Genomic DNA, 26742 nt, shown 5'->3' on the forward strand with positions numbered 1-26742 from the left:
TCACCAAGCCTTATATCACACACATCTTACAATGATGCTGTTTTTGTAAAACCCAACTACAGCTGGTTCCTTTTTTTTTGCCTGAAGAAAGGATAAAGCAAGATTTTTAATTAAGTGTAGTTTAGAGGAGCATTCGCAGGCTCTGGAAGAGGAAACTGTTGGAGTAAGCTACATTTGATAGTGCTTTAGCCCTTGCTGGAGACAAAGACATCCCCAACTCACCTACAGAATCAAATCCACAGCCAGACACTCTGGAACAGCGCGGTGTGCAGGGCTGCTGTAATAACCCACTCTCATAGGCTTGCAGACATGGAAAAAGAACAAAAATGGTGCTTTACTCTACTCTACTTCTGGCCATCATGCATTAGTTGGATGTAGCTTTCCCAGTGTCTGTGCAGATTAGGCACTTTAGTGGGGTTTTTATCTAACCGTTGATTGAATCAGCCTACATATAAGCACCAAAAAGCCCTGCTGAAGCTCCCGATCTAGACAGATACTTCAGAACTGGGTCAAAGTAATGAGCTGCTTCTGGTAAGGTGTGCCCCATCCCCTCTCTCCCTCCCACCGTGTCTATCAGTGCCCATAGAAAGCTGTGTCCCCTGGATACCTGTTGCACACAGGATTGAAAGGTTACAAAACAGAAGACAGCCATTTGCTTTGTATTTCTTTCCAAAGGTTCAGGAAAGCCTTTGTATGCATCTGAAACTGTGAGAGATGTTTGAGAGAAGCGTGCATCTATACAGGCAATAAATTCAAAAGAGCCACCACTTCCATTATCATGTTTTTATCGCCTCTGAGAACTGAACACATCAGTGTTTCTAGAAGACACGCGAATAGAGAGGTAGCCCTCTAGAAGACAGATCTGAAAAATATTAAATTGAAAGTGAAGGCAAGATTCCTCCTCTGAACTGGGTGTTAGATTCAAAGGCCATACTGAGGTAGCATATTCTGATATTTGCAAGATACCTAAAACTTTTGTACTGTAATCACAGACCCACTCGGATGGATTTTGAGCTCAGTTGGACAGACCTCTGGTTTTAATGCCATACACAAATTTGAAGAATATTAAGATAATTTAGTCCTAACACCATTAAAATAGTAAAGCTCTCTGAACATCCTGACTTTCCTGGTTGGGACTGAAGCCAGGGGAAAATGCTATCCTACTAGTAATTTTAAAACTAAATGCTAATTTCTAATGTAGACTAACAAAGAAAATCCTTTATCACTGATCAGATATTTCAGAAATTTTATGCTGAATCTTGTTTCTTTAATGCATGAAATGACCCAATATTTATTTTATTTTTAGAGGAACAGTTCTTTCAGCAACTCTCCTAATAAATCAGTCTTGGTCTTGCTGTTATGGAGCCGGTCAGTAACTTAAAAAAATTAAGTGTAAAGCTTTTGTAAGCCAATTTTAATTCATGACTGATAAAGAAGATGGACTTTGCAAAACTAAATAAAGGTTCCTGGTGTGCTTCAGAATACTTGCTGGAATGATTAATTTAGTTTCATCCCAGACTTGACACTGGAGAGCTGTAGTGTGCTGAATCAGGAAATAAGTTAGCTTTTCAAGATAACTTCTATGAATGATGAGGCATCTACGCTAATAATCATATTACACTCTCTGTATTTAAATCCCGTTCATACCTTTCTAACAAAGGCACAAAATATAATCTCTTGGAGCACAGATGCAAACTGGGTTGGAACAGAAGCTCAACTTGAATATTCGATTCTTGCAAGCAAAAATACTAAGCTGAAGTAGCATCATCTCCTGTTTTACTGGGTTAGGAATCTGCCCTGTTTTCTGCCTGACACCTCTCAATTCAGTACCTTGGAGAGGCTTAATGCTAACCCTGACAACCCTTTTCAAATCTCCCCTAAACCAAAAAGAAAAAGAAAAATACTGAGAAAGAAGAAAGAGGTGGGGAACCTTTCTCCCTGGTTTCATAGATGTTTTGTTACTTTACAGAATTTGTGTTTAATCCTATGAACTTAAATCCTAATCATCATTCACAAATACCTTTCAATCTTAAAAAAACCTTTATTTTTTTAAAATAATTTTAATTCATTAGACCATATTTTATAAGTTACCAGTAGGATCTGAACCCAAGCATCAGACAATCTGTTGCACTTTCAAGCTTTGTAACAACGCATGATTTTTTCAAAATAAAATTTTACATTTAGATTTACAATTTATGTTTTTGAAACTTGCTAACATTTAAAACAGTGGAATTTGAATCGAAAGGGATACACGTTCAACTTCAGCACAGAAATACTGTAAAATATCATTACCCCAAAATGCACTTGAAAATGGAATGTAATTAACCTATCAAACTGCAATTTTAGTAATTAGTAACTAGCAATTTCACATAAATCCTAGTTAGCACCTTATTGAATTCAACTATTGAGTGTAAAAAATATAGTGCATATAGTGTAATAGCTCAGCATGTATTGTACCGTTTCACCAGTGAGGTTTCATATTCTTAGCATTATCACCAAACTTGAAATCTGGTAATGCTTTCTACAACATATGGAAATAAACAATAACTACAGTTAAAGTTTAACAGAGAAATATAAGTTCTACTTGTTATAAGTTGACTCTTTAAAAAAAGCAATCATTTATAAGGATTGCATCAACATCAATTAGCAGAGGAAGATCAAACTTTATTGAAACTGCTTGCATACAAAATATATTGCACTATAACCAAACAAATGTCAACATAAAATCCAATCTGTTGTAGCTAATATGTACAGAGAATATTGCCCAAGAGCAGTTACATTACAAGGTCAGTCTACCTTGGTTAATTATCTACAGTATTTTAAACCAAACAGTTTACAGATGATGTGTGCAAGGTACCAATTTCTGTTTCCAAATACTATACATTCCCAAAATAAATAACTAGAAATCAACATTGATGTTTGGCAATACTTTAAGACATTTTTATATTTGTTATATCATGTGCAGTTTGTTGCCATTTTTATATGCTCACTTGTATGCAAGGAAAAAAAAACAAAGGAAAAAAAGCAAAGAAACAAAACTCACAAAATACATCAGAGGCAAGGTCAGGTTTGTACAGTTCTGTACATAATCAGTGGCTCTCCTATTGGAGTAATTTTAATAAAATGGATTAAAATGAAGGTCCTCACACAGTTTTGCCCAATAAATTTCAGTTCATGATCAGAAATAAAAGAAAAAAAGTACAATTCTAAATTCTACCCCTTCCCTTCCTCGTGTACTATTGTACTTCGTAACAAGTTCTGCGACACCTTTCAACTAGCTTCTGAATCAGAGCTTGTACCTCAAAAATTATGATGAATTTATCCTGCCTCCAATGTTACCTAGCTACACTACACCTGCACCTTACAGGGTATCACACATGGTAAGTTTCTTCCTATCTCCCCTGAGATAAGCCCCAAATTAAACTTTTAAACACGTGGGAAGATGAAACAGGTTAGCATTTTTAACTGGTCATCTGGCCAAATAGCAGGCACACACTACTATCTTGTGAACAAGTTACATTTGTTCCCTCAGTAACAATGAATTTTTTAGTTTTCCACAAATGGAAAGATTTTTTAAAAAACTTCTGTACTGACTACGAAGAAAAAAAATTACACCCCTTGTCTCAATAACACTATTCGCCAAATCTTCAGTGCAAAATAAATTTCCTATTCTTATAACTGCCTAACCAGATGTTTATGTAAGGAAAAAATTATGGAAAGCATGCACTCTTCTATAAAGTACTAATGTCTGACAAGGTTTGCTACATATATTTTACATTTAGTGTTTCCAACTCATCTTCCCTGATTTCTGCATCCAAATATAGTATTCCTACCTGCCAAGATATAAAAAAGGCACAGATCATACAACTTTTTTGCTAATGAAAATGACAATTGTTACATCACACATATTTCAGGTCCACTAAAATACTGAAAAAGTGGACCAAAACGTGAACTGACACAGGACATAAAACAACATAGCATTTTATGAAGAACTTGTAAGTTAGATTGAAAACAGAAGCCCAATTTGATTACTGCAAACACTATTTATTCTGAAAATTGAAATTGAGCAGTGATTTTGACCCGATGCATTAAAATGGTACAACTGAACAGAAAGTATACCAATGCACAGCTCAGTATTTTTAAAACAAACAAAAAAGAATCTTTCATTGTTTGAAGTGCAATACGTACTTGAAAGCATTTTTCAGAAATTCAGATATTTTTATGCAAATATTTGAATAACTTCTTATTCTGAAAACAACTGCATACTGGTGATGTTAAAAAAGGCTAACAGAACTTTTATGTTCACTTCATGCCCTGCGCCATCTTGCCTGCTATTCGTCTTTGGCCTAACAAGTTTCTCTAACGTGGAATAAGAATTACTGAAACAGTATAGGAAATATGACTTTAAGTATTATGCAGTTTAGGGTACTCCATTCACCAAAGGTTGCTGACCATCCCCGCTGTCCGATTTCTCTTTCTTCGGATTACGATCTTTACCCGTGCGCATCCGACTACCTTCACTGGAGGTATTCTGTAATGTTTTAGTGTGGACACTCCTTTCATTATTGCAGTCAATTCTGATCTGAAACAAGTCAGAGTTATATAAAGCATACCCATTAAATATTCCCCAGATCAACAATTTTAAAAGGGAGAATCCCTGGTAGTTTGGGCCTTACTTTTCAGGTTGTATTTAAAAAGGGAGCTAGATTTGAGAAAACATGAACTGAAATGGCCTTTGGTTATTTTAAAAATCCATCACCTGCTATTTTTAAAATGTCCACATTCAATCTATCACCAAACACCACAAAGCATTCCATTAGTGCAGGTGAACCAGAAAGTAAAACTCAGGTGTGCTAGAGTTTTACTGCTAAATAAGGAAGAAGTGAAATTAAAACGGTGTATACTGGAAAGTCAGTAAGATTTTAAAAATTATTTCAGATTTCGTAATTGAAGATAATATAATTAACTATTTTTGGCAGTCAACCTTACATAATCTAACTGGCCACACATTGCCAAGATTTTATTTAATCCATCTAGAAGATTTATGTGGCTTTCCAAGTGGTCAAGAAGAATTTTACAGAAGCATCTTAAATGTAAGATTTTTACTGTGATAGTCGTAAACCCTTCAGGCCATTCTTGGCATGTTATATGAAATTTTACAAATTATCTACCTCCTGATCAGCCAGTATACAGGATTCCCCAGCATTATGACTAGTAAGAGTTCTCAGCATAGTAAAAATTCCTGATATGCTGATAAAGAAGTTAGTTTCTCCCCTGATTGAACATTTTTTTCAGTTCACCTCAATTTATCTTCGTGACAAGTATTACTGAGGAAAAGAAATGCATTTGTAAATTGTATAGTTATATCAAAACTTTGCAAATAAAGCTTGTATATCCTTAGATACATGTAGGAGACAGGATGTCAACATCCAACCAGCACCTCCAGTTTTGGGCATCAACTCCAGAAAAGCTCTTCACCTCGCTCAAGACTAGGATCCTCCCTTTGCTTGGAAGGCATTTGAAAGAACAAAAGTGTCATCTCAAATTCTCCATGCAGTGGCTTCCCATTTTGCCATGTGGGAGGAAACAGCAATAGCTCATCTTTTCTTCCAGTTACGGCCAGGCTTAAGTGGCAGTCAGTAAACACTCTGGGGGATGCCAAGGGTCCTAGAGACCCGTGTCATGCTGTAAGTAACAGTAGAGGCATCACACCTTGTGCTACAAAATACAGTCCTACCATGAAGTTCCTCTCTAAAAGATGTCTTATTTTATAACACTACAAAGAGCTCAAACAGCTGTATAACATTACACAAAATGATCATAAGAGCGTATATCATACTACAAATAATGTTTGTCCTTGCACTCAGCAGAGAAAGGTAGGGCAAGCTGGCACCTTAGAGACTAACTGGTTCCGAGAGGCAGGAGCTCTCACAGGCAATAGCCTACTTCAGTGCAGTCACAGCATCTGACAAAGTATGGTGTTGCCTCTCAGGACCAGTTATGGCTACGGCACTACCCATGTCCTACCTTCTACCTGACTTCAGAATAGCATGGCTAACCATGTCTGTGGCAAGTGGAAGAGGTACTAAAAAAACCTGGAAACAAAAGGATTAAAAATGAATTGAAATTATCACTGAACGAGACAAGACCCCAACCACAGGGTCACAACTAAAACAATGGTCGGACTTGGTCATAATTTAGGACAATGCAGGAGATGTGGCCAGTCTGAGCTATGTTCACAGATCAAGTTTCTCCCTCATCTTTAAAGACACCCTTATCAAATTCAGTAATATTCTAAAGGGCTAAGAGGTTGTAAACGTTCTAAATTTTCTATATGACAACTGTATATTACACAGTAACATATAAACTCAAGTTGCCTCCATATAAACTTGCAAGATTAAAAAAAAAGATGACATTCTTATAAGCTTGGCTTGAGAACAGGGAATCCACTGATCATTCAGTGAAGTGAGTGTTATCTGAAGTTTAGAACTGGCTGATATTGGTAAATGGTGCTTCTAAAAAGAAAATTTACCTGAAGTGATCCATCTGCTGTTCTCCCTTTTGTATCTCTAGAGTTACGCTGACGGTTATCTGTTCGAGACTGTTCATCGTTTCCTGCAAGGAGAAATCCTGTCATTTTCTGTAAGCAGCAGTTACTCTTCAGAACTTTTTATTTCTCTACCCAAATTAAATGTATACATTCACTATGAAGATGTTTTAGCTTAAGAAGTAAATCTTTATTTACATAACAGCAGTTACAGTGCTATAAACTGCTATTTATAGTATGAATGATCAGTGGTTCAATGGACTCCTGGTGGGCCACAGTACAGTATATAGAAAAAATACTAGGAAGGACAAGAGACAATCTATGGGAGGGTGCTACAGAGTTGAGATATTTCTCTTGCAAAAATATGTATAAAGAGGATGTTATATCAGTCTTTTCTGTGAATGACTTCTGTATTTTCTAAACTCAGCATTACCCTTTCCAGAGAACATCACTAAATTTGGCAGATAAACAAGTAAGGGCAGGCTCTCCCTGCCTGGACCCACCACCACTGCAAGGAAGTAAGCACTGTGATAAATAAATTCCTTTTTTGAACGAAGATGTCGTTCAATCTACAACATTTGTGGAGGAATGCTGTGCAACTGGGGAGGGGTGCCTTGAGTCTAAAAAGGTTGAGAATCAACACTACATACTGGCATCACATTATAGAGGAGGAGATGGGTAAAGGGATTTATGAAACAATTGTGCTGTGGTAGGTACTGTGCTGTAGCAATGGGCAGGACAACTTGCTCTGATTTAGTGTACAATCCAAAGCCCACTAAAGTCAACTGGAAATTTTCCACTGGCTTCAATGCGGCTGAATTAGAGGGGAAGGTATAGTCTATGAGCTATATTAGGAAGGTGACTGATTCAATGGAGGTCCTACTAAACCAGATGAAAGAGCGAAGCCATACAGCTGGTATGTGGAACACATGACTGAAACGTGATATATGGTCCATAACCAGTATGTGGGAATACAATTTACGATCCATGATGCATCTTTCCTCTTGGATTATTAGTATTCTGGCATACATTTGAGTGGTGAGTATTCTCTCTAACCTCAAATAAAGTTGGAAAAAGCAATTCAATAGTTAACACTTTTCCCCTTCAAAGCAATTTACAAACATTAAATTAAGAATGCACCAAATCCTCAATCAAGGTTGTACATCTCAGATTGTTCCAACATATGAACTAAGAAGTCAAGGAAAATAGATATAAAAGCAATCACAATACTATTATTACCACTTAACAATTAACAAGGGTAAGGTATAGGAACAAGTTTGATTTATATAAGTTAATTGGTCTAGTAAAACTAATTTATTTTATACTTATTTATTTTGCACCCGAATGTGTCCAATTTTAGCATCTTGGGAACATTATATAGAAATGAAATAGTCAATACAGAAGACTACTTGAATCAAGAATCTAACACTGAATTCCCTCTTTAAAAACTCAATATTAGATTACCTTTGAAACCTCCACGACCCCTTCCACCTTGGCCTCGTGCACCACCTCCACGTCTTCGCCCGTCTCCTCTGCGAAGGTAATTCTCCCGTTCCTCTTCTGCTGGGGCTAATGACCAATCACTAAGCTCATCCCTATGATCAGATTCTGTTTCAGAAGCGTTCGATGCTTCAGAGTTGGTTCCTACCAAACAAGGTAAAAGAAACAGATTGTCTATTTTTGGTGCAATGGAAAAAAAATGAACAAGACAAAACTGCAATAGATGGCTCATATATTTATTTAAAGTTCTTGTCCCATCATAAGTAAGTATAAGTTGGGTCACAGAAGTAGCACTCTCAGTTTTGGAAAAAACAGATCGACAGTACTAGTGAAGACATCTGGCAGTGAACGAGTTGCATGCAAATTCTTGACAGTGTGCATGTTACTTCAGCATATCAAGTCCATTTGCTTACTCTTTTTTTTCTTCCCCCCCACAGACATTGGGAGACAGACAAGAGTCATGTCTGAGGACATCTGAAAACTAAATCTCATGTTCCCCCACACAAGACAACTGGACAGTATTCAAATACTAAAAACCCTTTGGTTAATATCAGCTGAACTATCACTTCCCTGCAACATTCAAAGCTCAAAGCACTATTTGTTAAAAGATTATCCAGCAGGTCAGTCTTAAATTACAGGAATACTTCTGATCCCTACCTGAAGCATAGCCTGGACCACGCCTGCTGTGCCCTCTGTTTCTATAGGGTCGACTACCCCGTCCAAGTCCTGGACCATCATCAGTCATATACCCTTTTTCTTTATCAGTACGATTTGGTGGTGGTCTAGAAGTAGCTCCAATCTGTCGGAGTTGCTCATCAATTTGCAATCTTTCCAAACGTAGTTGGTCCACCTCCTAATAAAAACAAAAAAATTAGAAAAAATTACTGTTTTTAACCATTAGGGTTGTTGGTTGTAGTCATATTGGTCTAAGGATATAGGCAGATGAGGTTCTTTGGGTGGATGCAATTTTTTTTTTTTTTTTAAATCAGACCAACTAAACAGTTGGAAAAATTGTTCTTTGCAAGCTTTCAGGCACAAATACAACTTTGTCAGGCATAGGAAGAGTCTTTATTCAATTACTACTACTACAGGCAGGAAGTAGTCTCCAAGGCAGGGGCAGGCAATTATTTTGGGCAGAGGGCCGCTTACTGAGTTTTGGCAAGCCTTTGAGGGCCACATGACCGGCAGCCAGGGGCAGATAAATATTCATTTTCTACATTTTTAGGGGCCCTGTGGGCCGGACAGAATGGCCTGGCGGGCCGCATCCGGCCTCCAGGTCACATTTTGCCCACCCCTGCTCTAAGGTGACACCTTGCTGTAACTGGTTCAGAGAGATACCATACAATAGGTTGTTGTCTATGAAAGCTCATGCCTCTGTGCCACCCTGCTTAACCTTCTGCCTGACTTTAGAAAAAAAAAAACACTGCTAACCACCTCTCTAACTAAATGTGGAAACCTATTACAAAGTTTTCTCGTCTTTGAGATATTTTTGCCAAGAGTAATATTAAAAGACAAGAGGAGCTGTTTGGCTTTGGGAACACAGTTTGTAATTAGTCAAAATCTGCTGACTGATTTGTATACAGCAAGGGTCAGCAACCTATGACCCACAGGCCACATCTGGCCCATGGACTTGAAGCCCCAGGCGCTTTCAGTGGTTGAGGGCAGGTTTCTGCTGGGTGCTTATCCTGTGCCACCGTGGACAAACGTGGTTGTGGCTAGATTAGGTCCTAGTGCCCGCCTTCCTCCAACCCAGGATAGGGCATTCTAGCCTGCAGTTGGAAAAGGCTACCTACCTCTAGTCTACAGCAAATGTATCAAACCTTCAAACACTGACACCTTTGGTAATGAGAAATGAGCAAATTCATTTGTTCCTAATATCTGGATAGTAAAATTATTTTCATTTTTCTTAATGCAATACATTTCAAAACAGATTTGGATTTTTTAATCGGCATGTGACAACATGCACTATACATAACAGGAAGGAAGTGATTTCTGGGTAACAGTACTGATTTTATACTAAGTTCTGTCCCAAATATTAGGATCTGAGGCTCTCATTCCAGAAGCAAGACAGCTTGCATAATCTTTAATTTTTGATACTGCTTAATACTGACCAACCTAATGTACTACCTTTTGATTTTCTGCATTTCCCTGAGTTTGAACATATTATTTTGAAATTATTTTTTTTTAGATAGAAAGGCATAAGCAGGCTATTCAAACTGCTCATCTAGTACAGCAAGTACTTCGCCAGCAACTCACAAGTTGCACAATAAATCAGGAGGAAATTCATTCACAACCAGCTTTTAAGACTGGAGACTAAAGAGCATGGAAAGTAACGCTAAACCCTTAAATATTTACTTGCATGACTTCTAACTACTATTTTTGGAGACGTTACTATGTCTAGCTAGATAAAATTTATTCTAGCTAACTTGTGTTTTGGTAGTCAATTCATACTTTTCTAACTACGTAAAAGGAATCATTAGCAAAAATGTTCCCTCTAATGAAATTCAAATGAATTCAAATAAAATTTACTTGAATTCATTTAGTTGGTTATATGGTTTATATCAGCAAGCTCAGAGCTGTAGTCTTATTGTGCTTTCTGTACAAAGTGACAAGGAAGCCAAAAGAAAGGGAACCAATAATACTTCCTGTTCAGTATGGATCAATATCTAGCTGTTAATGGTTTCAAAGAGAAGAGCAGAAGATTAATAAAAGCCATTATCCTCTTACCAGAGTAAGTTGTAAGTGCACTGACAATGAAATAAATGAATTTTTGCTGCCAGTCTCTGGTCCTCCCACCAAAGGCAGAGCATCTGGGCAGCGAGAGGAAGGGCAGATGGACTATTAAAGAAACAACTTGTACTACCTTCTGTTTTACTGTTAAGATGACAACCCAGTGCTGTAGACTAGAGGAGACGTTATGATGTTGCAAAGGTAACAACATCTAAAGCTAAACTGCAAAACTTTTTAAGTGGGAAGAACAGAAACAAATTTAAACTTTTCTTTGTAAGGAGATCATGTCTGCAGCTGACTAAAGGAAAGGAGGAACTGAAGGTATTCAGACCACCGGACTCATAGCTTTGATGCTGAAAGTTCAAAGCTGTAAGAGAGATCTTTATGGTCTAAGTGTGCACTGCTTTACAGAGTTCACAAAATGCAGTGGTACTAATGGCATCTATATAAGAAAAGTGCGAAGGAAATTCTGTTTTCAATTTATCTATTACAATGTAATCTATTCACTGTTTTTAATCCTATGTTTTGTGCCTTTGGAGGCTATATTTTTCACCCCTTCCTTCAATCCTTTAAAATAATGGATTGAACAGGATTAGTAACAACAAATCATGAGGCACCTAACTTGAATGCAAACAAGACATGCTATTTAAAATCACTTATTACCATTTATTCCACAGCCAGACTTTTAGCCATGACACCATTACTCTGTTAGGTAGCTACTCCGGTATATTGAGGTGAACACTGTGACATTATCAACTATCACGCTAAAAAGAACAAGGATTATATCCTTGATTACATCCACTAAATCTTTTATTTCAGCTATATTAATTGATATAATTGTGGCTAATTATTTTAAATTTATCAAACATTGGTCCCAAAAAATGCATCAACTATAGTTTGGTTATCAGATCCAAATAATTTTATTCTTCTTTGCACCTATTCCACATTCTTGCTTTTCCCTCTCTTAGTTGCTTTATCTTTTTCCACTTACACAATCTGAGTTATATGGAAAAATGGCAGGTACACTTGGCAAACCACTTGTGTCAGTGTATTACTATCTGCTGTGTGACCTTCAATATGGTTATAAAAATTAAAGAAGCTTCTCAGGAAACTAGACACTGATACATGTTTACTCAGTATATGATTAAGATAACCCCTCAAACAAGCTGGTTTCCTTAACTTGCATAAGTAGTTGAGAGGTAAAATAAGATCTAAGAGAAGCAAAACCTAAATACTTAAGCAATCAAGATACATTTTATATAACCAGCTAAAAAAATTCAAGTAATTTTATTTGCTGAGAACATTCAAAGTTTAAGTTTTTTATTTTCAAATACTTAACAACACTAATTCAAAGAAGCATGATTTTAACTTCCTTTTCCTTAACCAGTATTATTACAAAAGCTTTGGTGGCAGTATATTTTCCTCACCTTTAAATAATTAAGGTGATAATCCAAAAGCACAGTTGCATTAGTGATGCTGTCCTTGGTTCCCACGAACACAAATGGTACCATTCCCTGAAAAGCAATGATATATTCTGTAAACCGTTATACATCAAAAGTGAGCTCAATTAATATTAAAGCAGGACTAGAAGACACAGGAACAATATTCATAACAGGGTGGGCAATTACTTGACCCAATTATATTATAATTTTATTTGCCGCTGACTAGACAATCCAATATAATATGGATAGAGATAAAAATAAAACCCACAATTATTTCCTTGCAGCTATTTTAAACTATAACGTCATACATTCCACTAATGGTGAATATTGCTTTGTAAGAGGGGGAAAAAAAAAAAAAAAAAAAAAAAATCACCTTGTGTTCAACAACAGGAAAAGTAAAGGTGATAAATAGATTTTGTGCCTAGCTAGATAAAATTTATTAACAGTATTACAAAGCTAACTTGTGTTTTGGTAGTCAATTCATACTTTTCTAACTACGTAAAAGGAATCATTAGCAAAAATGTTCCCTCTAACGATACGCAACTTTTCAATCATACAGTGACCTTCCACATACATGATTTTTCCCTACTTTCTTCAATTTACAGTACAGGGGTGGAGCAAAAAGATACCATATTTACTCAAATCTAAGACAACCCCCAAGCATATGGTCATTCCAGACCCCACCTGGCCATGCTGCAGTGGCAGCAATGGGGCAGGTTTGGCCCTGGGGGAACAGGCAGCAGGGGGCAAGGGTCAGTCCACTTGGTTCCCCCAGTGCCTTCCTATTTTCTGCAATTACCCCCACGCTCCCTTTCCCCTTGCTGTTTGGTAAGACACAAATTTAAGATGACCCCGCATATTTAGATTCCGTATCTGAAATACTATAACAAAATGTATACATTTTCCACGTATAGAATCTAATTATGGGAGGAGGGGCACCTTAAAAATTCAAGGTCGTTTTGGATTGAGGTTACTATGGTAGTTAAAAGGCAAACAAGATCCTTCATTCAGGCAAAGCTCAGACTGCAGTCACAACTAATGAACTGAGTGCTCATAATTCTCCAAAAAACGTAACTTAGAATCAGGGGTCAGCAACCTAGACTAGGTGGAACTGCTGGATGCGGCCCGCCAGCTGTGGATGCTCTCCCTGTGCTGCTCTGGGGCCAAGCAGTGGTGGTGCATAGGCCCTAGCACCTGCCACTCTGACTTGGGTGGGTCACTGAAGCCCACAGCCAAAAAAGGTTGCGTGCCCCTGATTTAAATAATCAGCAACTCAGAAAATTTACAGCTGAAGTTAACCAAAATAAAAGAATGTAAGGAAATCCCACCATTTAAAATACAGAAGTGAAGTAATTAAAGACTGTAACTCTACCTTTATATAACAACCTAAGTCTCCTATTTTCTGCTGCATGCAATGTATTATTTTTTAGTTAAAGGCTTTTAAAAATGGTTTTGCTATATCCATAGAATATGACCTCTGACAACTTACATTTGGAGAAAACAGCATTTGTACAGCCTTCAAACATAGTTCAAAACCATTCACTATTGTACCGATTTGTTTATTCCTAAAATACACTATTATAGGAGTTTGTTATGCAAAATAACATTAAGCTAACTTCCAATCTCAGTGTGCAGGTATCAATTATGGCCTTCCAGAAAGTTTAAGTAGATGTACATAACTCGCATCTAATTCAAAGTAGTGAAGACTCCTTGCCTAATATATACACATGAACTTCTGGATAAATAAAAGGAAGTTTAAACTTTTCTTAAAATTTAACCATGAAAATCTCTTGATGTTAACTTTGGAAATTATGTAGGAATTGTCAGATAAAAGAAGAGAAAAAGAAAAAAAAAGAAGGTATTTTTGTGATTTAAATTTCCTTTGTAAAAATAGAGGAGAGGAAGTCCAATTTTCAGTTAAGTTGTTCCAGGCTTAATTGAAACCCTATGCCAGGTCAACACAGTCCTTTAGTTTTGAACAACTTTTACATATTCTTAGGCAAACCTGACACACGCAACGACAATAGATATCCAAAATTTTTAAGCTACAGATTCATTCATTATTCTATTATGAACTTAAAATATAGTACCTGGAAAAAGGATGTAATAAAAATGCAACCAACCTCTTTACTGCTTCATCAAAAATAATAAAATGTGTAATTGGGGAAGACACCAAATTTAAAGCAAATAGTTAATGAATACAAAAATAGAGTACAGAGTATTTTACAACTTACTGCTAAATTCTTAGAACTGTATTAATGCTACTTAAGAGGAATAAAAGTATTTTTGAAAAAGGTGTACTTCTATATTAGCTGAAAAACAAGATTTACACAAAAGGTTACTAACAGCAGCACGTCATGAAAACCTGTACTGGTATCAGATGAAATTTTCCTTTTGGAGACTAGTACAGTTGTCAGCAACCTTTCAGATTAACACAGCCCAGTCACAAGGAGGGCTGGAGTGTATAATTTATTATGGGGGCGATCTTTAACAGCAATGGGACAGCAGGTGGCTCCTTCATTAAGCACATGTACAAGGACTACTGGACTCATGCCAGCTTCTTGCTGTTTCTTAGCAGTGGGAAAGACTCACAGAGCACCCACTAGAGCCACCCCTATCACTATGGAGAAACATCCCTAGCCATGCACACCAAAAGGGAGTTGGGGGCAGGTAGCTCTTGCTCGTACACTGATTGAAGGCAGGTCCCACCCTGCACCCAAAACCCCAGCAAAAGGTTCCTATTTGCAAAGCACCCCACCTGCTGCGATTTATGAGCACAGCCCCACATGGATATTACCTGACTGTTCTGCCAGTCCCAGTCTGGTTGGGGACATGCTGGAGCTCGTTCCAGTCCCTGCTGTTGCAGCTGCTCACTAGTGCATGACCCACCAAGCCCCAGGACCCAGCAACCAACAAGGAGCATCCCAAAGCTCAGCACACTTCTGAATGTGCGAATGAGCTGTGGCAGTTGCATGGCACATTCTGCACCACATGCTGGGCAGCACCTGCAGCAGCAGAGACTACGACAGAGGTGCTGCCATGTCTCTGTACAGCTGAGGGCATGGTGTAAAATGGCTTCAGAATGCATGGAGGACCAATGGCCCCAGCCATGTGGTCCATCCTGTACCATGCAACAGGCTGCAGCTAAAGCAGCAGCAGCAGCAGGGACTAGGACAGAGGTGCTAGCATATCTCTGACCAACCCAGCACGCGGCGGTCGTGGTTCCCCCATGCATCCCGAAGCCGTTTTGCACCACATGCCAGGCTGGTTGGGGACGTGCTGGCGCCCTGTCCCAGTCCCTGCTGCTGCAGCAGCATGGCACATGGTGCAGAATGGACTGCGCCGCTGCCATACCTCCCCTGCATGTCCAGAAGCGCTCTGAACTTCAGGATGCTCCTTGCAGTCTGCAGGGGCCTGGAGCTTGGCAGGCCACTTAAACAAGCTTGGGGGGCCAAATCTGGCCTGTGGGCTGTATGTTGCCGATCCCCTGCTCTAGTATGGAAAAAATAATTTGATCAGAACATTGAGTGCACCACCTTGCTCTCAGGAAGATTTTTTTTTTTTTTTTTTTTTTTTAACTGGTGCACTTAAAACAACATGATCACCAATTAACACATACACTGATCACATTTACTATGAACATACCTCTTCTTGTGGAATATTCTTATCATTTTCAGCCTCAATTCTCACTCTCACAACACCCGATTTGTCCACTATCTCCTGTATCAGTTTTCCATTTTTTCCTATTACTTTTCCTACAGAAAGAACACACAGAACAACATTGCATCTTTAGGCTTTTCCCCCCACAATCTAAAAGTACTACCATACTATAATAGTATGGTTTAATAAAAGGGATGGACAAGTGATCCAATAGTTCATAACACAGCTACAAACTAAAATGTCTACATAAACCTAGATATTACACTTGATCTGAGCCTTCAAGAGGTAACCACTCCAAAGCACTGACAGAAATAAGATAAATAGTATTAAGTTATTCAAGTTAAAATATATTTATACTTAGAAAAAACAAACAGAACTCTCAAATAGTCCAGAAGAGAACAAAGGAAATTCAATCACAAAATCCCTTGATTTGCAAAATATGGCTGTGACTTAAATCTACAAAGATAATGCTACTTAAGTCTAAAGATCTTGTTTGAAGTGACCTGTCCTGAATACTCAGCTTCCCATTTTTGTATTCCATGTGTAAATAATTCTAAAATGTTTATATGATTTTACATTTGTTAATCTGTTCATATTGAAAATAATTTAGTCAGTTATATTACATGCTATAAATATATACTATTGTGAAAGTAATGCTAATTAAATCCTCGGGGGAGACTGGGAGTTCCATTTTGACTGTGTTTGGCAAAATATTTGTGTTTTCAAAGTATGTTTTTAAAAGACAGTAGGAAAAACAACACTGGTATTATTTTTATGGTTCCAAAACTGAAAATAAATGTTTGTATCAAATACAGAATTTTTTCATGTTTTTTATTCTTCAAGTTCCAAATACATGGAGCAAAAACAAATTAAAAGCCCAGCTAAATCCCAAAATCTTTCTACATAGCACCACAAAACATACAGCTGAGAAAAAAAAAATCAGAGTAATTTTACTATATTCAAATCAACTCCATAGAAAAGCACCACGCTCAAAAAGAGGTACATGTATGAAAGCTGAGAAAGCACTTCAAAAATCAATTTCACTCTTTGAGCATCTATTAAACATGCTACTAATATATCTGCCTTTATAAAAATAATACTTGTGTGTAATTGCGTCAATCTTCTGTATAGCAGAATCTACTTTCCCACATCAGTTACATCATTTGCTTAAACTAGCATCTATCCTGCTTTTACCATCTCCTCTACTTTCAGTATACCAAAACAAGTGTCAAACCGCATTAAAGACGACAACTGAATACGTGATCTAAATAAATAGTGAGTGTAACAGTATTTATTCTGATTTTTTTTTTTTAAATAATTGCAATTATTAGGATTTCTCTGAAAGAACCATGCTATCTTCTGGCCATTAGCCATTTTGACCAGTAGCATCTTATCTTTTAGGCAGGGTAAATTACTGTATTTTATGAGTAAGATATTAAGGATCCAGTTCCTCACTGAAGCTATGTTTTCTAATGAATATTTCTACCAAAATATTTTAGAGTGTGGACAAATTCTAAAATAATTTGAAGCCCATTCACAAAATACTAAAATGAGAACAGGTTTTCTCCTTTTAATTGTATTGCTCCTCAAAGGTTAAAAAAAAAAAAAGCTGTTTCCATCATTTCAGAGTTACACACCAAAACCAACATACCTACTAAATTTCTTGGGACTTGTATGACATCTTCAGCAAATTCTAGGTAGCTTCTAGCTTTTTTTACTGCATCTTGGTCCTAAGAAATAAAGAGACATAAGGAAGATGCACTATTTTTGGACAGACTAGGTACGTTTTACAGAACTGCTCGAGTCTTAATTGGAAACCTACCTCTCCATAAATATGGAATGTACAGGTGTCTTCATCGAGATCAATAGCAGTCACACCAGGTACTTTTCTGGCTTGCTGAATATTAGCACCATGAGTGCCAATGGCCAGACCCATTAGGTCTTCACGTACAACAAACTGTTCATGAAATCGTGATGCAAGCTGCCTTGAGCTCTAAAAGAAAAAAAAAGGTAAAAAAACAGTAACATTTATGGAATAAGTTTTATGGAACTTACAGTCATTTAAGTGACACAGTCCTCAGTCAGGTACCTAGGTCATCCTCCCATTTTTCCATGTCAGTTCTTCTCTAAACTGAAGGGAGAGATTTCCAAGCACACACGGGGAAAACAAAACAAAAACAGCAACAAAAACCAAAATGCCCCCTGCAAATGCAAAGAATCATAGGAAACGACCTCAAGGGTTGTGGATTGCAACCCAAAAGTGGGTTGCAAGAACATGGTAAAGGGTTGCGGGGTGGTCCCAGGGAATCGTGTGGTTTCCCTGTGCAGGCTTCAATGCTGGCAGCCTGCAATGAAGGGGGAGAAGGACGGGGCCAGATGCAGCAACCAGGGAAGAAGGGAGAGGGAAAAGGAGAGACAGAAGACTGTGTGGGCCAGGGCCAGGGAGTTGTGGGTTATGCCCAGCTGAAAATTATACTAATGGGTCCTGGTGTGAAAAAGGTTGAGAATTACTGATCTAGAAGGTCTAGGAATAGTGCATCCATCCCAGACAGATGCCTACCCAGGCTCTTCCTGAAACCCTCCAGGGAGGAGACTCTATAGTGTCCCTGGGTAGGCTGTGCCACCATCATGTGTTTATTATACTTTGGCAGTTCCTGAGACTTGCATTAAATTGAATTTGTGGCAGTTTAAACCTACTCTTAGTTTCCTTCCTCATGTGGAAAGGAAGAACAGTTTTCAAACATTTCCAAATGTTTGAAGACTGCTATCTTGCCTCCTACCCCCCTCTAATCTCTTTCTCCAGACTCACATTACCTAGTTCTTCCCACTTTTCCTCATACAGTTTGCATTCCAACCACTTCATCATATTTGTCACTTGTCTTTGGATCCCTTCTCAATTTCTCTACCGCCTTAAAATGAGGAGCTCCAGACCGTACACAACTCTCCACTGAGGCCCAATTAGCACTGAGCAAGGTGGTACTAGCACCTCTGATACCTCATACACAGTACACCTATTAATGTAGCCTCAAACTGTATCTGTTGGGTGCTTTCTCTGTGTTGCAACAGCACCACAGAGGTAACTCCAGCTCAATTTATGATCCACCATAATGCTCAAACCCTTCTTGGGAATGAAGTTATCCCCTTTATGATATGGATGTATATTCATTCTCTCTTCCCTAAAGGTAACACCTTGCATTTGTCTTTAATTATATTTTGCCATCTACAGCCCAGTTCCCCAATTTATCAAGATCCATTTGAATTTTACTCATATCCTCCAAGAAGTCTTTGCAACTTCTTAGTTCTGTGTTTTTTGTGAACTTGATCCTGCAGCCAAGTTATTAACAAAAAACTGAAACAGAGAACAGTCTAAACACTTCCTGCTAACGTGACTTTGCTCCACTTAAAATAGTTTATTTGTTATTGGTTAAATAACCCAGGATATACCCACCTAATATTAATTTTATCTAGCCCACATTTACCGTTTACTTGAAAATGTTGTGTGGGGCTGTGTCTAAGGCCTTATACCACACACATTGACAAAAGCCTTCCCCAAATTTTGAAGTCAGGTAAATGAAGAATGATAACCTCAAAAGAGGTATTTCTTTTGAGAACAAAAGGTCACCCTTTAGTAAAATAAATTTATTTATTTATAAATCTTGATTTCTACAAGTTTGTATTTGAGGAATATAATACTTAAGTACCAATATGTTTGGGAACTATACATTTTGAGTTGCCATACATCAGTGGGGTCAAATTAGCCCTACACCTTCCTCAAGTGTGCAGCCACTCCAAACCCCTTTCCCTGCCCAACCTGTTGCCCCGCTTTCTGCTCCGTGCCCCATCCCGTCTCCCTAATCTGCCAACTACCACATGCGGAGGCTACCCATGCCAGCTGAAGCACTCATGCTGCAGGCTGGTAACCCTTGCCATACCTAATCTGTATTGACTAGATGAGTTACTGAATGGCAGGAAGCCATTTATTTGGCAGGTGATTTTTGAGCACTGGGAAAGAAATTATACTTAGTACAACTTTTTCCCAACTAGAACATCAAGAGAAGAAAAGATTGGATACAACTCACTGAAGCACAGGGAAAAAGAGTTAGTGACTGTTCAGACTGTTTACTCAGGTAGTGGCTAGTGACTGAGTCACTATATTGATACTCGCATTGAATGTCACACACACGCACAGAGTACCTTTTCTATGGCTAGGGACAGAAGTTGCACATAAACTAGTTTAAGTGATCAGAAACTGGTTTAAACCTGTAACAGAACAGAAGCTCAGCACACATAAACCAGTTTTAAAATAGTTGAAACTGGTTTAAGATAAGCTTGGTTGAATGTACTATCAGGCTTCACTGATTTGGGTCAAACCAGTTAATGAAACTTCTGTCCCAGACCCTTTCCTGGTTCAAATTAAATTGCAGCGCCCCAGCATGCTTTCCAGCCCTGGGTGGGCTGTGCTGTGCTGTCTGCTCTAGAGAGCAGGGCTGGCCCCACCCTCTAGATGGAGCAGCAAGGGCTAGCTGACAAGGGGTCAGAATGAGGGGGGAGAGGAGAATGCCCTGGTCCAGGCAAACGCCAGCTGGTCGGGGGCCAGGGAGAGGAGTTAAACAACCTTTCCCCTGCTCAGAGGTACTTCTAGCGGCAACTGTGGAGTGCAAATCCCAGAGGCACCTGGAAGCAGGAAGAGGAAGTGATGAGCAACCCTGCAGAGGCCTGCTGCTGTAATTCTGGACTGCAAATCCCAGAGACCACAGGGGCAGCAAGTAGTGAACACAGCCAGAGAGCCATGCTCCTGTGCCCCCCAGGTTCTGGCCTGAGACACTGCAGGCATGTGGCGGCATTTCCAGAATCAAAGGTAATGTCTGTTCACTTCTGTTTCAATTTAATCTGTGCAGTTTAGACCAGTGGTCACCAGCCAGTGGATCTTGATCCACCAGTAGATCTTGGAGGCTACTGCAGTAGATCTCAGAGCCTCTTGGGGGTCAATCTGAGGCTGGGGTAAGGGGCTGAATGCCCGTATGCACGCACACACGTGCCCTAGCCCAGCAGGTCAGTCTGTGGGGAAGCGAAGTGGGGGGGAATAGATTGAGGCTCCCACAGTGAGGGACAGTGCTGCAGAGGCAGAAGCAGGGGTAAGTTGAGTGGGGCCCTGGCTGGGTGGGACTTACCTATTGGGGAGGCACCCCCACAAATAACTTTTTCCTCCCTCTGCCTCAATTGCCCCTCCCTCCACAGAGTTATATGTTGGGTAGGGAGAAAGGTGGCAGCTGCGCACAATAGATCTTGGGTTGCTTTTAAATGGCAAAGGAGATCTCCTACGTAAAAAGGCTGGAGACCACTGGCTTAGACTAACCTGAAAACACTGAACTGATTCAGCCTTGGGCTTTTTGACTGTCTGTACTTAGCCTTTAAGGCAATACAACTAGAACTTTAGTGGTAACTGAAGACTCAGAGTCACAGCAAGAACAATGGCCAGTTTTTATGGTGGGAGTTGAAGGACAACAACAACAGCTGATTATCTATGCTCATACTGGGCAACTAGTAAGAAGGGAAGGGGGTATTATGTTTAACATTCCCAGCTAGGTAGTTGAGCTGAGCAGTGCTTCAGGAGATGTCACTTCTCCTGAAGCAGGATATTTGCATAGGCAAGGAAGAGAGGGAAGTAGACCATTACTGAGATACTTTCTTACAAATTCACCTGCATCTCACAAGCTGTGAGGACATGCACTACAATGTTTCGTAAGAGCCAAGACTCACCCCATTTTAAGTTAAGAAAGCTAGAAAATCAAATCACACTAGGTTCTAACAGAAAGAAGTGTCAGTACAAAATGTCAAATCGTAATAACATTGTCAATTTAGCGCGTTATTTTATCTGCACGTTTTCTCTCTTTACAATGACAGTTTATAGATAAGAAAACTATTTCGTACTACTCTACTGTGATGTACATATTCCTTAGCCCACTTTTTTTCTACATGCAAGCAAGAATAAGCTTCCTACCATTCAAAACCCACCGTTCAATCAGAGGTAAACTGACAATCAAATTAGGTAAAAAGATGTTTTTTAACAGTGTATCCAGTGACAATAATATCTCTTTCCTTTTATGCTCTGCCAATATCAGTTTCACCATTTCCTTTAATTCCTTCTCCCATTCATCACTGTGTTTTGTCATGCCATCCTCTAAATTAGGAATTTCTATTTTAGTTATACCATCTCACTTTCAACGTTTTAAAAAGTCTTCATGAAAACCTGTTTCTTCTTCTACCAGCACTAATTCATGTTAACATCATACCATAACCTTTCCCACTTGCTTTAAAAACAAGTGTATTAAAATGACCAAATATCTAGGTTTTCTTCAACTAGTGCTGTTAATGTCATGGTCACCCTATAAAAGAAATACTCGTACACGTATGCTTATACCTCATTCTGCTAACTCCACAGAAACTGGAGGAGAGTCACATTTTAAAACATTAAGATACAACGAATGAACTCCTCTTTCAGAGACTGCAAATATCATCAGTACTTAATGACACCACCTTTACTTAAAAAAATAAAAATTAGAAAGAGAACCCTACCAACTATAAATGCACACAAGTGATTAAGACAATACGTAGGTTATCTGAGGCAGATAAGTAACATACCTCCAGCTGTTTACTAGCTTCTTCATTCCTCAATATCAGAGATAACTTGGTACGAAGACTTCGAAAGTGCATATCAATAAGCATATTCGCTCGCTTTGTTGTAACATCATTAATTGACTACATAAGAGAGAAGAAAATGTGACAAATGCACATTTCAAAACAGGACTAATACTTATTTAATCGTATCCAATGTATTATTTACCAAAATGATAAGTTGATGATTTTCAGAATCGTATGTTACAGAAAATGCTCCAACTGCCTTTTTGAAGTCCTTATGAGCAGATTCTTTGGCACACCTAAGAATAAACATATTACATATTTATGGAATGTTTGACCCATTTGGAGATCACCCATGAAATTTATCAGCTTTGGTAGTTAATGGTAAAATATTTTCTTCACATATTAATTTAGTATGCCTACAAAAGTTGCTATCTGCAAACCTTAATTCAGCTGGAACAAGTAGATAGGATAAACAGAATTAGCACCTTCAGGAGGAGTAATTAGAATACCAGATTTTCTTGCACACAACATGCAAATTTTTCCCTCAAAATTGGAGTGCATGTTTTAAAAGAGGAAGCTGATTTCCAATGCAGAAGAGATGCACCCTTACTTCGATTCCTGCTCCAAAATGTCTCAGCTGTGGTATTCCTATTCAGGCAGCTAATGGAGTCAGCTGACTTAATAGCTCATTGTTCTCCACTTCACAAGCGTTAACACCCTCCTCTCCTTTTTAATGGTCTTGATGTTCCACTAATCAAGCTAACCTTTCTTAAGGCAATTTTGCTGTCTGTTAGCTGCTCCTGGTTTCTCTCTTCCTGTTTCACAGCCTAACCAGGAAAAGGAGGGTGGGTCAATTGAACATTGGCTTTGTCCCTACTCTATACAGCCATAACTCTGGAAAAATATTTTTCTTCATTCTGCCTTTCAAAAACAAGGTGGGTATTGTACTCCAGGGTGTTTTGTATACGAGAAAATATGGCAAGAAGCTTCTTTAATAAAGGATTTAAGTCACTAAAGGGGAATACTCCTTTTTCTGCAAAGTTCATAGTCTTTCAAGAATGAAGAGGAGAAACAATGGGAAAAAGGGACCATCTCTTTCTGAAAGAAACATAGAATATTTTTTAAAAGAGCTATTCCAGGTCACTGTTTTTCCCCCCAGATATGTGATATAACATGTACTAGTTTATGAAGATGCTGAGCGAAATTAAGAACCATTTGCCATTTTTACTGTCAAAGATTTATTTTTAAGACGGAAAGAGTGCTAAATGAAGTATTTTAAAAGGCTATTTTGTTGTCATTTCACGATAAAACAGAAGATAAATTTCTACTTAACTGACAGTAGAAACATTTGTTTTATTAAAGAAAATTAAAGAATTATTAATTCCAGATTATTTCTTACAGAATTAAAAGACACACATTAAGCACCTACTTCAGTGCATCTTCATCCCAAACCTTACTAATGTCACTATGCTTATCATGACTTCTATACAGTACTGCTATAACCCTGAACATATCTCAGGGTGCCATGATTTTAGTATTTTCTTCCGCATGTCATTTTTTTGAGTTTTGAACAGTCCTGTTTAATAGTCATGCAACCATATTTCTGTAATTAAAATTTAGACTTTAACAATCTATAAAATACTAGGGAAGAAAAGGAAAGTTTTTATGGTGTTTCCCCTCTATTTACTGCACTGGAATAAACTGACATATAATTTTTCACAAGGCGCTTTCCAGAGTCTCCCCACCATTTACCATTAAAGAAGTAATTTCTGTAACACTGATTTAATGTTTTAACCATTCCCTCCTCCTAGTAGAGAAACTTTAAAACATTAATGTGAAGGAAAATATTTACTAAGTTTTCTTCATTTAGGTTATTGTAAGCATAGTTTTTCCTGCATTATGGTAATTATTTAATTAAATATAAAGAACAACTAATCAGTAAAGGTATTTATGTACCTCATATCTAGGGACACTGATAAAAATTTGATTCACCAGCTATGATTAAATGATTTATAATAATGATCTGTGTTTAAATGATTTGATTTGTGAGTAAATGATTTATAAACAATACATTGTGCACAATATACTGGCTGTTCAAAAATGAAAAAGCACTTCATTTTACAAGAAACAGCTAAGAGGTAACAAGACTGTATATTTAGCCTTTAAACTAGATGAAAAGAGTCCACAGCAAGATTCAGGATCTGCCATTTTTTCCTTTCAGACCTATAACACTTAGGGCCACAAGAAACTGAAGTCAGCCATTAAAGGGTATTCTAAGTCAACAATTCTGAAGTTTGGAGTGTGTTGTCCAACAGCATCTGTAAGACATTTTCTCCAGTCCTGTACAAGGTTACTTTTTAAAACTATACAGTAAAAAACAAAAACAAAAAAACAACAAACAACAAACAACCCCCCCCCCCGAAAAAAACCCCAAACTTAAACAAGTATCAACCAACACTTTTGGATAAGCGTTTCCAAAACATTCAGGTAACTGACATATCCGTTTTCTATAAGAAAGCCCCAAGTAGTTTCTCTCATGTCCGAGATCACTGCACAAATATGTCTATTCTTCATTTATTATAAAAAAAATAATCCACAAATTACAATTTCACAGCCATGCGCCATATACTCTGCTTATTAATGAAACTTGAAAAAAGTAAGTATCTTCATGTTTTTTGTTGATAAAAATTATATTAAGGTCTCATGAGGTTCATCTGTTTTATCTACTTGGATCTGTAAACAGCATGGTCACAAAAAGTCAATAGAAGACCCAGTTTTACATTGTCTAGGACTGTGAAAACCCCAGAAAAAACTGTTTAATTCTTCAGGCTTATACTACCATTTCAAAGAGTTTGCCTTTTCTGCATCTAAATTGTATTGTTAATGACATCTATATATTCTGCACTTTCACTTGGTGAACATTAAAATACACATTTCAAAACAACAAATGTATTTACACTTTCTTTCCCTAGTTCCAAAAAGAAATATTAAAAGCAATACAGCAAAATAAAAAACAAGGAAAGGCTGTACTTACATTTGCCTTAAATCTTCTGGCACTTCCAGTTTGATCTTGTGAAAAGTATCTTTTGTTGCAGGTTTGTTGGGATTCACAGATCTTAAACGCTCAATTGTGACAATTTCATTGTATGTAGCATCACAGGCTGCATATTCTATTACATAAAACTGATATAAAAACAATAAAATCATCCAAGCCATGTTTAATGACAAGAAAAAGAATTATGCTATGATTGTGTTGCGTGTAAAGCATTTTTTTAAATTGTGCAAAAATCCTGCACTTCTTGTATTGCCAGGTAAGAGTCTATGGTAATTAAGAGAGACCTAATCAAGCTTTCTAACGCTGAAATAGTTTTAAAAATTACTTGAAAAAATGAAAAAAAACACCTTCAAATCCAAAGCTGAAATGGTTGCAAGAGGGAACATATTTATGAAAGAAAAATGAAATATGTAGTATATTCCTACCTCACCCTTTATCATTCTCACTTTAGCTAGCCACCAGCAACATGGTTCTTTTTCGTTGGCTCTGGAATAAACCTAAACAAAAAAGGTGTGTTGTGCAACATTTAAAATAAGAACTGGATTAAATTAATGAGGAAACCTGTGTAGGATTAACATAAAAAACACATCATAAAAACCAAAACAGACTGATACTATGACTTAACTAGAAAATCTGAATTATATAGGTTCAATAAAACATGAAGCAAGAGACCATATCCCATTCCACCCATAAGGTGTTTAAGTGAGACTTGTCAGTCTACATGAGTCCTGTGAAACCATTAATGGAAAAGGTTGATGGTGGGGGGGCAGAAATACCTCATTCTCCTTTTTGGGACTTAGTCTGAAGGTGGAGATGAAGGTGGATTATAGAAGTAATGTGTTTTCAAGCACTCAAGCACAGTGGAATGGGATAATACTTAGACACTAAGGGTGCCTCTACACATGTGGGGAGGCTGCTCCAATGCTCTGTAATTACATTGCAAAGGAACAGACTCGATTAACCTGCAGATTAAATGAGTCTGCTGGAGTGTGCTAATTAGGGCACTCCAGCCAGCCTCCACGTCTCCTGTACCAGTGCCTCCATGTTTCAAAATGGCGGCAGGGGTACTTTAACTAAAGCTTTTTCGAGCCCCCACCTTCAGAGCCCATGTAAAAATGCCCTTAAATGTCTAGTAAATGGAGTGGGATTTGGCCTAAAGTACATAT

At 37.9% G+C, this 26742-nt stretch overlaps 1 protein-coding gene across 1 annotated transcript in view; it reads right to left on the minus strand.

Moving 5' to 3' along the window:
- Nucleotides 1–2643: 2643 nt before the first annotated feature.
- The window catches only part of FMR1 (fragile X mental retardation 1), a 31565-nt gene continuing 7466 nt past the window's right edge, over nucleotides 2644–26742 (minus strand). Inside the window, exons 3-14 of the mRNA XM_019521660.1 lie at nucleotides 26002–26073; nucleotides 25556–25704; nucleotides 22724–22817; nucleotides 22522–22638; nucleotides 17702–17872; nucleotides 17531–17609; nucleotides 15865–15974; nucleotides 12205–12291; nucleotides 8705–8900; nucleotides 8012–8191; nucleotides 6533–6615; nucleotides 2644–4582 (exon numbers count right to left, since the gene is read on the minus strand). Of these exons, the coding sequence (XP_019377205.1) occupies nucleotides 4421–4582; nucleotides 6533–6615; nucleotides 8012–8191; nucleotides 8705–8900; nucleotides 12205–12291; nucleotides 15865–15974; nucleotides 17531–17609; nucleotides 17702–17872; nucleotides 22522–22638; nucleotides 22724–22817; nucleotides 25556–25704; nucleotides 26002–26016 (1443 nt within the window). The 5' untranslated portion in view covers nucleotides 26017–26073 and the 3' untranslated portion in view covers nucleotides 2644–4420. The remainder of the gene's footprint in view (nucleotides 4583–6532; nucleotides 6616–8011; nucleotides 8192–8704; nucleotides 8901–12204; nucleotides 12292–15864; nucleotides 15975–17530; nucleotides 17610–17701; nucleotides 17873–22521; nucleotides 22639–22723; nucleotides 22818–25555; nucleotides 25705–26001; nucleotides 26074–26742) is intronic.

The sequence above is a fragment of the Gavialis gangeticus genome, unplaced genomic scaffold, assembly GCF_001723915.1.
Source record: "Gavialis gangeticus isolate Ggan-Ray unplaced genomic scaffold, GavGan_comp1, whole genome shotgun sequence".
Taxonomy (NCBI): Eukaryota; Metazoa; Chordata; order Crocodylia; family Gavialidae; genus Gavialis; species Gavialis gangeticus.